Source organism: Thalassophryne amazonica, chromosome 2 (genome assembly GCF_902500255.1).
Source record: "Thalassophryne amazonica chromosome 2, fThaAma1.1, whole genome shotgun sequence".
NCBI classification, from domain to species: Eukaryota; Metazoa; Chordata; class Actinopteri; order Batrachoidiformes; family Batrachoididae; genus Thalassophryne; species Thalassophryne amazonica.
Window position 1 is genome coordinate 100,714,467 of NC_047104.1, and position 14,477 is coordinate 100,728,943.

Here is a 14,477-nt window from a genome sequence, read left to right on the forward strand (position 1 = left end):
ATTCTTCTCCAGTCACAGCCACAGAAGCCTTCAAGTCCTTCTGTGTTGTCTGGGTGTCTTGGTGGCTTTACTCACTCTTTTCGTTCCTGCACAGTCACTCAGTTTTTGAGAAGTAGCTACTCTATACGGATTTACCTTAGAGTGCCATACTGTTTGTATTTCTTCATAACTGATGTAAATAAAGTCCAAGACAAATTCAGTGACTTGGAAATTTTCATGTATCCATCCCCTGACTTGTCTGAAGAAAACTGGCAATAAAATTGATTATTTACAGGTATTATACAACACGTTCCATTGCTTATGCAGCCCATCTTATTGCTTTCTATTTTTAATTAATTTATATCAAGTTGTAGAGATTTGCTTTCAGTTTGACTTTAATAAACATCATTTTAGAATTTTTTATTTTTTGTGTTTAAAATGGCATGAACAAATTAAATAGTGTGAAATACCAAGTGTTCCAATACTTTTGGAGGGCACTGTACATTTATTTATGGCTATGGTGGTGAGTCTTCTAAGCTAGGCACGTCTGCTCAGAACAACTGAACCCATCAGGACATAAAAACCAGAGATATATTGTTTTTATGAGCTGTTATTGTTTCTTGTTTTCTGCCCACATGCCAACAGTGGCAGTGCATTATTGTGGCTTTCATCTGTGGTCTACACATTCTTTTCGGGATCAGCAACAAAGTACAATTAAGTGAATGGTTTTTCTTTTTTTAATAAAAAGCAAGAGCACAGGAATCACAAGACCTCCAAGCAGTTTAGCCACACGGGTGTCCATGGCCACATGGCAGAAAGTAAGGAATTATGTTCCCCATGATAAGTACATGCCTTTCATTCTTTCACATTCATTCCTTTCTCATTAAGGCTTGAGCTTGTGGTTGTCTGATCTAGTCCTCGTGCAGTAATGAAAACATTTTCGAACATGAAATAACGTGACACCAAAGAGAAATAATGTGGTAAATGCTGCTTTTTTTAGTAAATTGTGTTATACTAACAGCATAGGGGATCCAAAGCAAAAAAAAAAAAAAAAAGTTATATGCTGGAAGGTATTTGCATTGTGTGCAAATAATCAGTGCTTAGTCAGATAAAACCTCAGCGCTGCTCCAGAAGGCATCTGATTTAATAGAGTCACACAATTTAGACTGTACTGGGCAGTTTCATGATAACAGACATATATCTTTCTGCATATGGACGCACCTGTGCCTATGAAACGTGACCCTCATCTTGACTTTGGTGTTAATGTTTTAGGATCTCCCCTGATGGAGTTGACATCGTGTTGGACTGTCTGTGTGGAGAAACCACAGGAAAAGGCCTGAGTCTGCTGAAACCCTTGGGAACGTACATCCTCTATGGTAGTAACGATAATGAATGAATGAATGGAATGAATTTATTCATCCGGCACACAGATTAGCAACAATAAAGACACAACAAAACATCAAAGGAACAATGTACAGAGAACCCGTGTGGCTGAAAGAGTGAAGACAGAAGCAAGGTTTATAAGTACCCTCCCCTTATACCATTAAAAATAAAGACTGTATACATATATAAATATATATATACTAATGACAACTATACAGAAAAAGAGGAAAAATCATATGAACAATTTAACTTAATCACTGAAATTTCAAAACACAACCAAACAAGTAATAGTGAACAATGACAAAAATGATAAACCTAATCCTTCAGATTATAACAGGTAAATATATTCTTTTTGTAAAGCCTTTTAAAACTAACCAATGTACCAAGTATTTTAATATCAGGAAAATTATTCCAAATATTAACACCCCTGATGGAAACACAATGACATTTAACAGTATGGATCTTCAATTTCTCAAATAATAATGTTCCTTTCAAACTGTAATTGGAATCCCTCATTTTAAACAGATCCTGGACATGTAGAGGCAAAATCTTAGTTTTGACTTTATACATAGTCTGTATTGTAATATAATCAACCAAGTCCCAGAATTTTAAGATTTGCAGACATCAAATAACAGATTTGTTGGCTCACCATATGGTTTATTACTGATAATTCTTATAGCTTTCTTTTCCAATAGAAAAACTGGTTTAGTATTAGTTCTATATGTATTTCCCCAAACATTGACACATTGTCATTTATAAAATGGTTAATGCATGTTGGGAGAGGAAGTCCTGGGCTTTATGCAGAATTGCAATGGCTTTTGACATTTTAGATTTAACATAGTTAATATGTGTTTTCCAGCTTAATCTATCGTCAATATAAACACCAAGAAATTTTGGATCTCTTTCAATATCATGTAATAATAGATTTTTGCTTAAATTCCTGGACTTATTCCCAAATATGATGCACTTAGTTTTACCAAAATGGAGCAATAATTTATTTAAATCGAACCATTGTTTAAATTTATGTAATTCGTTCTCCATCTTGTCCAGGAGCTGTCCCAAATGATCCCCACTACAAAACACAGTCGTATCATCTGCAAATAAAATACAATTTACGTACTTGGAAACCAAACATATATCATTGATATACAAAAGAAACAATGGCCCAAGGACTGAACCCAATCTTCAAGAACTCGGAATTTGTCCCACCAATGTAGACACACTGATACCTATTGTCTAAGTAGCTCGCTATCCAGTCATGTGCCACTCCCCTGATACCATACTTCAGTAATTTGTCCAGTAGCAAGGTATGATCTATAGTATCAAATGCTTTCTGTAACTAAAAAATACCCCTACAGTATATTGCTTATTTTCAGTCGCATTGGAAATTTGTTCGACGAAAGCCATTACAGCCAAAGAAGTAGTGTGATTCTTTCTAAAACCGTATTGCTGCTTGCTAAGGATATGATGTTTAGTTAAAAAAATCATTTAACCTCATAAAAAAAATAATTTAACCTCATTACAAATACCTTTTCCAAAATTTTAGAAAATTGTGGTAAGAGGGAGATTGGCCTATAATTTGAAAAAACATGCTTGTCACCAGATTTGAACAATGGTATCACTTAAGCCATTTTCATTTTGAAAGGAATTTTCCAGTCATTAATGACAAATTACAGATATATGTTAAAGGCTTAACAATGCAGTCAATAATATTTAACCAAAAATGGTCACTATCAGTTGATTTTCTTTTTCATCCGTTCCTTTAATGAACATTGAATCCAGAACTGTTTCTATTGTTTTGCTGTGATCTAAGGAGCATGTTTTAGAAGATACAATTGAATTTGCTAAGTTTTTCCCTACCTTAACAAAATAACCATTAAAATGATCAGCTATAGGTTTCTTTTCTTTAACAATTGTGTCAGTTTTTGTATAAAACTAATTAACTATACTTAGGGACCGCAGTGACTGTTTTTATGCTTAAGTCCAATTTATTGAATTAGCATGCACGTTAAATCACTGGCAACCATTTTCAAAAGCGTAGAACTCGAACTGGGAAGTGAAAAACACTTTTTCTGGTTGCCACTGGATGTGATTCACTATTAAAATCAACACTATGAAAAGTAGGAGTGCGACCAATTGGTGCAAACCAGTATTTTAGTATTGGCCCGATATTGGCCAAAATTACTGTAAGTTCTTTCGGCTTCTCTCTTTTTGCTCGGAGTCACCACAGCAGATTTGATATTTAAAACACACAAACAAAATCCAGTCTGTGTCTTCTATTGCATATCTCAGTCATTTTGTGGGCTATGCTCATTTCTTATAGGGGTACAGAGAAGTAACCATCAGAAGAGGGACTTTCTTGATCGCTGCTTGTGTTCCATCACAGTGATTGTCTGTCTCTGTCTTCAAATGATGGACTTTGTAGTGGTGGCAAGGTGCCACTTTCTACTGCTCACAGCTTTCAGGGCCTACTGGGCTTGCTGGGAGGCTGTGTGGTGGCATTAAAACATTGTTGAAACGTAAAAAAAAACAAAAAACAAACGTGAATGAACTAGTATCCCAGTGATTCATGAAAAACACTTAAGTAATAATAATAATAAAAAAACCCCTGAAAGTTACATCTTTAATTCATCCATCCATTTTCTATACCTGCTTATTCCAATTAAGGGTCACTGGGGGGAGGGGGCTGGATCCTACTCCAGCAGTCATAGGGTGTGAGGCAGGCTTTACACTCTGAACAGGACACCAGTCTATCACAGGGCACATTCAATTCAATTTAATTTATTTACACAGCGTCTAATCACAATAAAAGGCCCCTCAAATTGCTTCATAAGGGTAAGATCTAACCTTGCCCATCACCCTGAGCAAGCACTTGGCAACAGCGGTAATGCATGAAAATGAAAATTGGGCTGAATGACAAAATGTGTGTGCCACAAAACATGCTTAGCCCACAGCTTGTACACATGCTTTACTTTCCCCGGTCACAGCAGTTTGACTGACACAAAAGTTTGAGAAGCACCTCCTGTGTTTGGTATCTACTATTGATGCGCAGGTCAACATGTAACCCACAGGTTGACCCGCAGGTCAGGCAGGTCAAAAAGTGGAAAACTTGCAGTACCCACTAAGTAATTAATAATTGAGAGATATATTACAGGCTTTCTAAATGACAAACAACAGATTAGATGTGAATACTTTCACCTTCTCTTTTCTTCTTCTTAAACACATGCATGCCAGACTGCTCTGCTTGATGTGCTGCCTTTACATCACCAGGCTGAAAGCAGTGACGCTTAACTATATTTGCATTTAGTCTGAGGTCCATTTTACGTTGTCAGAAACAGTGAGCATCAAGACCGGACCTCCGGGTCCACCACCCGGTCCAGGAATTGACCAAGAAACCATCTTCCTCTCCACCAAGGGATTGCCATGGTGACGACGTGTAATACGTGTGCCGAGCTGATAGACTAAACTCCAATGAATGCTTTCTTTTCCATTCTCTCCACAGTAGTATGTTTCAGTTGCAGCAGAAATTCCACGATGCAGCAAATAACAGCACAACACACTTACCCATTGGAGATAATGGCAATAATAACAATTACAGAAAAAATAGCTGGGGCACACTCAATGTTTTTCATCTCCCTGATGAATTGGTTTGGTATTTTACCCTACCTCTGTGTAACAAATGAGACCCAGTTTGGTGGACTCATATGCAAGAGGCAGTGGATTAAAATACAGAAACGTTTATGAACAAAGAGAACTTTGCTGGTGTTCACAAGAGCACATGTTAAGGCAGGGAAGGAGGAGGCACCCATGGTCTGGAGAGAGGTCAGGAGCACAGAAGCCAGGGTGAGCCACTGGAGTTGGTGGTGGCAGTAAACTTAAAAAACAAACAAACAAACAAAAAAAAAACAAGGACTAACAGGATTATAACAAAACACAGAAGCACTGACTGAAAAATGCAGGAGACAGCGTTCTATAGAGTCTTTAAAGGACATGTCGCACATTATTTAATGTCTCAGTTAGCAACACAACATCAAGTATTCTCTGCTGTATTTTACTACTAATTATTCCTCTCACTGAACGAGCTAACTGGTGCATTTCAGGAAAATGTCTTATTCTGCAATTCTCAGCATTTCTCGATGTGTGATGTGCATTTTAGGATAAGCTGAAACATCCCGATGGCTGTCAGATGGAGCAAAATGAACCCTGCTACATCCAATAATGAAGCTTCTGAGCTTTCACTTGAAAGTGATGGCTCGGATTTACAGAGGAGACAACACACTTCACAGCGAAATGCTTAACTTTTTCCAGAGTCTGTCGGATTTTGGAACCTAACACTGTGAAAATTTCAGTTTCAATTTAGTCAGCTTATAAAGCACCAGATCACAACAAAATCAGTCTCAAGGTGCGTCACACAGAGCAATTCAACATAAAAATTAAAATAAATAATAAAAAAAATTCAAATACATAATTAAAAACAGAAGTAAAAGATTAAACAGATAAAAAATAAAAACTATTCATAAGAAAGAGAATAAAAATAGGTTTGCGACACACACAGACTGCGCTTTTTGTGTCGCAGGATGCTGTTTTACTGCCGCTGTGAACATGGATGTGGAATGTCTCCACGATGCTATCTTTACAGACTGCCTGAGACCTCAGATGCATTTCTTACATTAGAAAAAGTGAGAAGATGTTATTTTCAGGAGATAATGAAGTTTCTATCTAATGTGCCAGAATTGTGACAGAATTTGAGACAGCGGGGATGCAATCAGGCATTATTCTCCGACTGGCGATCACGCGCAATCCATGCGTGAGGACTTATAGTGGACCTGGACACAGTCTCCATCTGCTGATTGCACATGCAATCCGTGCATGAGGACTTCTTTAATGGTGTCAGGGCTGTAAAACCTCCGTTTGTATATGGATTTCCATCAAAATGGTTTTCCATTGTCACATAAAACTGCTAACATATACAGTGAGGAAAATAAGTATTTGAACACCCTGTGATGTTCACTGGTGAACTTCAAACGGTTCTGGACATGTGCTGGCTTGAGCAGGGGGACCTTGCTGCCCTGCAGGATTTTAAACCATGACCGCATTGTGTGTTACTAATGTAATCTTTGTGACTGTGGTCCCAGCTCTCTTCAGGTCATTGACCAGGTCCTCCTGTGTAGTTCTGAGCTTTCTCAGAATCATCCTTGCCCAAAAAAGTGAGATCTTGCATGGAATTCCAGACCGAGGGAGATTGACAGTCATCTTGTGTTTCTTCCACTTTCTAATAAATAATTATAACAGTTGTTGTCTTCTACCAAGCTGCTTGCCTGTTGTCCTGTAGTCCATCCCAGCCTTGTGCAGGTCTACAGTTTTGTCCCTGGTGTCCTTAGACAGCTCTTTGGTCTTGGCTATGGTGGACAGGTTGGAGTGTGATTGATGGAGTGTGTAAACAGGTGTTTTTTATACAGGTAACAAGTTCAAACAGGTGCAATTAATACAGATAAAGAGTGCAGAATAAGAGGGCTTCTTAAAGAAAAATTAACAGGTCTGTGTGAGACAGAATTCTTGGTGGTTGGTAGGTGTTCAAACACTTATTTGCAGCAGTAACATACAAACAAATTATTAAAAAAAAATCATACATTGTGATTTACGGATTTTTTTTTTTAGATTATGTCTCTCACAGTGGACGTGCACCTAAGATGAAAATTTCAGACCCCTCCATGATTTCTAAGTGGGAGAACTTGCAAAACCGCAGGGTGTTCAAATACTTATTTTCCTCACTATATATATATATATATATATATATATATATATATATATATATATATATATATATATATATATATATATATACATACACACACACACACACACACAGTTGTATGCAAAGGTTTGGAGACCCCTGATAATTTTCATGATTTTCCTTTATAAATCATTGGTTGTCTGGATCAAAATTTCAGTTAAATGTATCATATAGCACACAAACACACTGATATTTGAGAAGTGAAACGAAGTTTCTAGTATTTACAGAAAGTGTGCAATAATTATTTAAACAAAATTGGGCAGCTGCATAAATTTAGGCACCCTTGTCATTTTATTGATTTGCATACATTTAGCACTAATTATTGGAACACAAAATTGGTTTGGTAAACTCACTGACCCTTGACCTCCTTACACAGGTGAATCCAATCATGAGAAGGGGTATTTAAGGTGGCCATTTGCAAATGTACTGTACAGTACATTGCAATGTACAGTACTAGTTAAGGCCCAAAGTGGCAGGCCAAGAAAAAAATCATCGTTCAACTATACAGCGCACTTTGCACAAGGAGATGCTGTGTGATGCTGTAATGCACAGGAAGCCTTTTCTGCATACATGCCTCAAACAGAGTCACTTGAGGTATGCTAAAGCACATTTGGACAAGCCAGCATCATTTTGGAATAAGGTGTTGTGGACTGATTAAACTAAAATTGAGTTATTTGGACATAACAAGGGGTGGTATGCATGGCTGAAAAAGAACACAGCATTTCAAGAAAAACACTTGCTACCTACAGTAAAATTTGGAGGTGGTTCCATCATGCTGTGTGGCTGTGGGGCCAGTGCAGGTACTGGGAATCTTGTTAAAGTTGAGGGTCACATGGATTCCAGTCAATTATCAGGAGATTCTTGAGAACAATGTTCATGAATCAGTGACAAAGTTGAAGTTGCGCCGGGGCTTGATCTTTCAACAAGACAAGACCCTAAACACTGCTCAGAATCTACTAAGGCATTCATGCAGAGGAACAAATACAATGTTCTGGAATGGCCAGCTCAGTCACCAGACCTGAATATTATTGAAAATCTGTGGTGTGATTTTAAGCGGGCTGTCTGTGCTCAGAAACCAACAAACCTGACTGAACTGGAGATGTTTTGTAAAGAAAAATGGTCCAAAATACCTTCAACCAGAATCCAGACTCTCATTAGAACCATAAAGGAAGTGTTTAAAGGCTGTTATTTGTGCAAAAGGTGGATCTACTAAATACTGATGTATTTTTTCTGTTGGGGTGCCCAAATTTGTGCACCTGCGTAATTTTGCCTTCTAAGCCTGTATATCCCATTGGTGGGAAATTCCACTTTTTATTTGTGAGATACTGACAAGCCAAAATGAGGCAGGTGGTAGGGGGTTAAAGAATTATTGCACGCTTTCTGTAAATCCTATAAACTTCATTTCACTTCTCAAATATCACTGCGTTTGCCTGCTGCATGATATATTTAACTGAAACTGCTGATCCAAACAACCAATGATTTATAAGGAAAATCATGAAAATCTTCATGGGTGCCCAAACCGTTACATACAGCTGTGTATATATATTGACACGAAACGTGCTTCTCTCAAAACGTGACCCTGTGGGGAAAATCAAGCGCACCCCTCTATTCTGTGGCATTTAATGGCTTCTGGTATCATTATTGTTGCATTGCTTCTACATCAGTCCATTATAGCAGTTGTAAATCCTCTCGATGAGTCGACTGTCTTTCAAGTATTTAAAGCCAACACTTCTTCCACTTACTTACTTATACTTCCTTACAGAACTTCTTTCAGGCCTTACAATTGATTTCTTTCAGTTTAATCTTAATAGATAACCCATTCAAAAATGATGAGCTATATTTAGTAAAATAAAATATTTTGAGGTAAAATTAAAGCACTGTGCTAAATATTGTACAGGTATATTCATAGGTTATTATTTTTATTACAACTAGTGGCATTTGAAAGCGCTGAATTCTGGTGAAGGCGTTTTGCAACAGTTTATTTAGAATTGGTCTGGTGGTGGTATTTGGAATTATTATGCGGTATCGATCTGGTTATGATCTTTTTAATACATTTTTTTTTAAACTATTACATCAATTTTAAATGACTTACAAGTGGCAACACACTTCATTGCCAAAGGTTATCCTGTCTTTAAGTATTAATTACTTAAAGCAGAAAGGGTGGAATTGATTTATTTTATAAGACACATTAGAATTTGATAAATGTAGAATGAAAACATGAAAGCAGGAAGTTAGTTAATGCAGAGTCAGTCCATTTGTGGAAGTTATTACAGACAATACATACAACCCAATTCCAATGACGTTGGGATGTTGTGTAAAATGTAAATAAAACAGAATACAATGATTTGCAAATCCTCTTCAACCTACGAGGGCTGTCAATAAAGTAACGGTCCTTTTTATTTTTTTCAAGAACTATATGGATTTCATTCATATGTTTTTACGTCAGACATGCTTGAACCCTCGTGCGCATGCGTGAGTTTTTTCCACGCCTGTCGGTGACGTCATTCGCCTGTGAGCACTCCTTGTGGGAGGAGTCGTCCAGCCCCTCGTCGGAATTCCTTTGTCTGAGAAGTTGCTGAGAGACTGGCGCTTTGTTTGATCAAAATGTTTTCTAAACCTGTGAGACACATCGAAGTGGACACGGTTTGAAAAATTAAGCTGGTTTTCAGTGAAAATTTTAACGGCTGATGAGAGATTTTGAGGTGATTCTGTCGCTTTAAGGACTTCCCACGGTGTGAGACGTCGCTCAGCGCTCTCAGCCGCCGTTGTCAGCCTGTTCAAGCTGAAAACCTCCACATTTCAGGTTCTATTGATCCAGGACGTTGTGTTGTGTGGGCCGCTGAAGAGGAGGTACTGCTGGCTCACCACCACCGGATGGCGCCCTGCTTGGAGTGCGGGCTTCAAGCACAAGAGGGCGCCAGAACCACTGGGAGTGACAACCGTCAATCATCCTCAACACCAGCTGTCACTCATTCATCTCATCATCATCATCACCATAAAGGCCGGGCGGCGACTCCACCTCCTCGCCGAGAAATCTCCTACGATTCAGGTAAACCTCTTGCTGTAATTATTGCGAATAATAATCTGATCTGTTTTGCAGCTGTTTTTCCTGGTGATATCCCTTATCTGGAATTTTTGGTGTTTTGGTGTGACTGCGACGACTTCGCCTCACATCCCAAAACCAATAAGCGGTAAACCGGAGCTGCACGTGTGTGTGATTGGAGGTGGAGGTTCTCCCTCCAAGAAGAATCATTAATCAAGGTTGTTGGGTGTGAGGATTCACACTCACCACCTTCTGTTTCTGTCTGCCAGCAGTACCAGGGCCGACAACGGAGGACAGAGACCACCTGGGGGACTCAGGGCTTGGCGGCTTCGGTGTTCTTCAGGCCGTTGGTGGTAGAAGCGGTGTGGGTCCGGCTCTTCATTCATCCGAGGTCTCCTATCTTCGAGCCTGCCCGCAGTCCTCTTGTGTATGATTGGCAGTACCCTTGTTTATATTACGTTGTGTTCTTATGCAACATTAATTGGTTACTCCTTCCCTTATCCATTGTCGTTCATTAGCGCCCCCTGTTGTGGGTCCGTGTTAGCGACACCTCCCACAGGATTTCTCGGCCATTCGTCATGGATCCCGAGGGGCGGTCAACCACAGCTTGAACAGCCAATGGGAGAACAGGGAGCGCAGGCGTCAGCAGGAGGCGTGGTAAGTGATCTGCAGCAATCCTTACCGCTTTCACTGCTCAGTTACAGCTGGTAACTGAGCAAAATGCAAGCCTCAATCAGAGGATGGAGGCTCTCACCGCCAGAGTGGAAGCACGCGAGTCAAGCGTCGCTGCAGTGTCTCCTCCTGCTGGCCCGGGGCCTAATGGTAGATGTTCCACTGGCCGTTTCAACTACCCCCCCCCACCGTCCCCTGAAGCTTACATAAGTCCCTCCTGAACCGTACGGAGGCTGTGTGGAAACGTGCGCAGACTTCTTGATGCAGTGTTCGCTCGTTTTTGCACAGCGTCCAGTCATGTACGCAGCAGACGCCACCCGGGTGGCTTATGTAATTAATCTGCTTTGAGGTGAGGCACGCGCTTGGGCTACAGCGCTCTGGGAACAGCAGTCATGGCTTCTGACGTCATACGCTGGGTTTATACGGGAATTCAAACAGGTGTTTGATCATCCCAACAGAGGCGAGGACCGCCTCGACGTGCTGCTGTCACTGAGACTGGGGCGTCGGAGCGCGGCCGATTACGCTGTCGACTTCCGCATCGCGGCTGCGATGGTCGGGGTGGAATGACGTTGGCGCTCCGCGCCGCCTTCATAAGCGGACTGTCTCCAGTACTGAAGGAGCATTTACTGGCTAAGGACGAACCGCAGACTTTCGACGGGCTTGTCACTCTGGTTATACGCTTAGACAACCGCTTGACTGAACACTGTCGGGAGCAGGCCGGGGGGCGTGGCCGGGCACAAGCCGTCCCTCTCTCTTCCGGGTCTGACGGGGTGACGTCGTCCTCACGCTCCATTGCCGGTGGGCCCCGTGTGGCAACAGCTCCCCCTGCTGACGAAGCTATGGACACGAGCAGGGCTAAAGTGAGATCAGATATCAAACAAAGGAGACTGGCCCGCGGGAATGTTTTTACTGTGGCTCATGTGAACACATGTTAAAGACTGCCCCAAACGGTCAAACACCAACGCCCGTCCTTAGAAACTGGGCTAAGGGTGGGCCATAACATGTGCACGGGAAGTTCCCGCAAATCAGCACGAATCCCAGTGGTAATCCTGAGTGGGGATTTAACCCTTCACGCCCCAGCACTGGTGGACACGGGGTCCGAAGGGAATCTGTTGGACAGCAGATGGGCAAAGGAAGTGGGGCTCCCTCTAGTGGCTCTGCCTTCGCCCTTGAAGGTACGGGCACTGGATGGCACTCTACTCCCGCTAATCACACACCGGACCCAGCCTGTGACCCTGGTTGTGTCTGGGAATCATCGGGAGGAGATGGTGTTTTACGTGACACCTTCTACCTCCCGAGTGATTTTGGGTTTTCCTTGGATGGTAAAGCACAATCCCCGGATCGATTGGCCATCTGGGGTCGTGGTGCAGTGGAGCGAAACCTGCCACCGGGAGTGTTTAGGATCCTCGGTTCCCCCCGGAATCACGGCTAAGGAGGAGGTTAAAACCCCTCCCAATCTGACGGCGGTGCCAGGGGAGTACCATGATCTGGCCTGACGTCTTCAGCAAAGATCTGGCGCTCACCCTTCCACCGCACCGACCGTACGATTGTGCCATCGATTGGTTCCGGGCAGTGAGTTCCCGTCCAGTAGGCTGTACAACCTCTCACGTCCGGAACGCGAATCAATGGAAACCTACATCCGGGACTCCTTGGCCGCCGGGTTGATCCGGAACTCCACCTCCCCGATGGGTGCTGGTTTCTTTTTTGTGGGCAAGAAAGACGGCGGACTTCGTCCATGCATCGATTACAGGGGATTGAACGAGATCACGGTTCGCAATCGATACCCATTGCCCCTCTTGGATTCGGTGTTCACACCCCTGCATGGAGCCAAAATATTCACCAAACTCGATCTTAGGAATGCGTACCACCTAGTTCGGATCCGGAAGGGAGACGAATGGAAGACGGCATTTAACACCCCGTTAGGTCATTTTGAGTACCTGGTCATGCCGTTCGGCCTCACTAACGCCCCCGCGACGTTCAAGCCTTGGTTAATGACGTCTTGCGGGACTTCCCTGCACCGGTTTGTCTTCGTGTATCTGGATGATATACTCATCTTTTCCCCGGATCCTGAGACCCATGTCCGACATGTACGTCAGGTCCTACAGCGGTTGTTAGAAAACCGGCTGTTTGTGAAGGGCGAGAAGTGTGAGTTTCACCGCACTTCTCTGTCCTTCTTGGGGTTTATCATCTCCTCCAACTCCGTCGCCCCGGATCCGGCCAAGGTTGCGGCGGTGAGGGAGTGGCCCCAACCAAAGAGCCGTAGGAAGCTGCAACAGTTCCTCGGCCTTTGCAACTTCTACAGGAGGTTCATTAAGGGTTACAGTCAGGTTGTTAGCCCCCTGACCGCCCTGACCTCCACTAAGTCCCATTCACCTGGTCGGACCGGTGCGAGGCCGCGTTTAGGGAGTTGAAACGCCGGTTTTCCTCTGCTCCAGTTCTGGTGCAGCCTGATCCTACTCGCCAGTTTGTAGTAGAGGTGGACGCCTCAGACTCAGGAATAGGAGCCGTGCTGTCCCAGAGCGGGGAGTCCGATAAGGTTCTCCATCCTTGTGCCTACTATTCCCGCAGGTTGGACCCCGCTGAACGGAATTATGACGTGGGCAATCGAGAACTCCTCGCGGTGAAGGAGGCCCTAGAAGAGTGGAGACACCTGTTGGAGGGGGCTACGGGGCCTTTCACGGTTTTTACGATCCACCGGAACCTGGAGTACATCCGGACCGCCAAGCGGCTGAACCCCAGGCAAGCCGCTGGTCCCTGTTCTTCGCGCGCTTTGCTTCCGGATCACCTAACCGCCCCGGGACCAAGACCATCAACGATCCGATGCATTGTCCGGGTCCCGAAGAGGAGCCAAGGCCGGGTTGTCCGGACCCCATCGACACCATCCTTCCCGAGTCCAATGTCGTGGCCACCCTCACCTGGGACGTGGAGGAGACCGTCCGGGAGGCCCAGGCAAAGAACCCGGACCCGGGAGACGGTCCGAAGAACAGACTCTACGTCCCACCAGAGACTAGGGCTGCCGTCTTGGACTTCTGCCACGGATCCAAGCTCTCCTGTCATCCTGGAGTGCGTAGGACCGTGGCAGTAGTCCAGCAGCGCTTCTGGTGGGCGTCACTGGAAGCCGACGTCCGGGACTACGTCCAGGCCTGCACCACCTGTGCCAGGGGCAAGGCGGACCATCGCAAGACCAGGGGTCTCCTCCAACCCCTGCCTGTGCCTCATCGCCCCTGGTCCCACATCGGTCTGGACTTCGTCACGGGCCTCCCGCCGTCCCAGGGCAACACCGCCATACTAACGATAGTGGACCGGTTCTCCAAGGCGGCCCACTTCGTGGCCCTCCGAAGCTCCCAACGGCCCAGGAGGACGGCAGACCTCCTGGTCCACCACGTCGTGCGTCTGCATGGGATACCGTCGGACATCGTCTCGGATCGTGGTCCCCAGTTTTCCTCGCAGGTCTGGAGGAGTTTTTGTAAGGAACTGGGGGCACCGTGCGTCTCTCGTCCGGGTATCACCACAGACGAACGGCAGGCAGAGCGGGCGAACCAAGGAACTTGAACAGGCTCTTCGTTGTGTCACCTCTGCTCACCCGGCGGCCTGGAGTAACCATCT

The 14,477-nt window shown here is 43.7% G+C and overlaps 1 protein-coding gene across 1 annotated transcript in view; it reads left to right on the forward strand.

Annotated features, from left to right (window-relative positions):
- The window catches only part of vat1l (vesicle amine transport 1-like), a 63,964-nt gene that overhangs the window by 27,911 nt on the left and 21,576 nt on the right, over positions 1-14,477 (forward strand). The window contains exon 5 of the mRNA XM_034190572.1: positions 1,252-1,355. Coding sequence (XP_034046463.1) covers positions 1,252-1,355 — 104 coding nt within the window. The remainder of the gene's footprint in view (positions 1-1,251; positions 1,356-14,477) is intronic.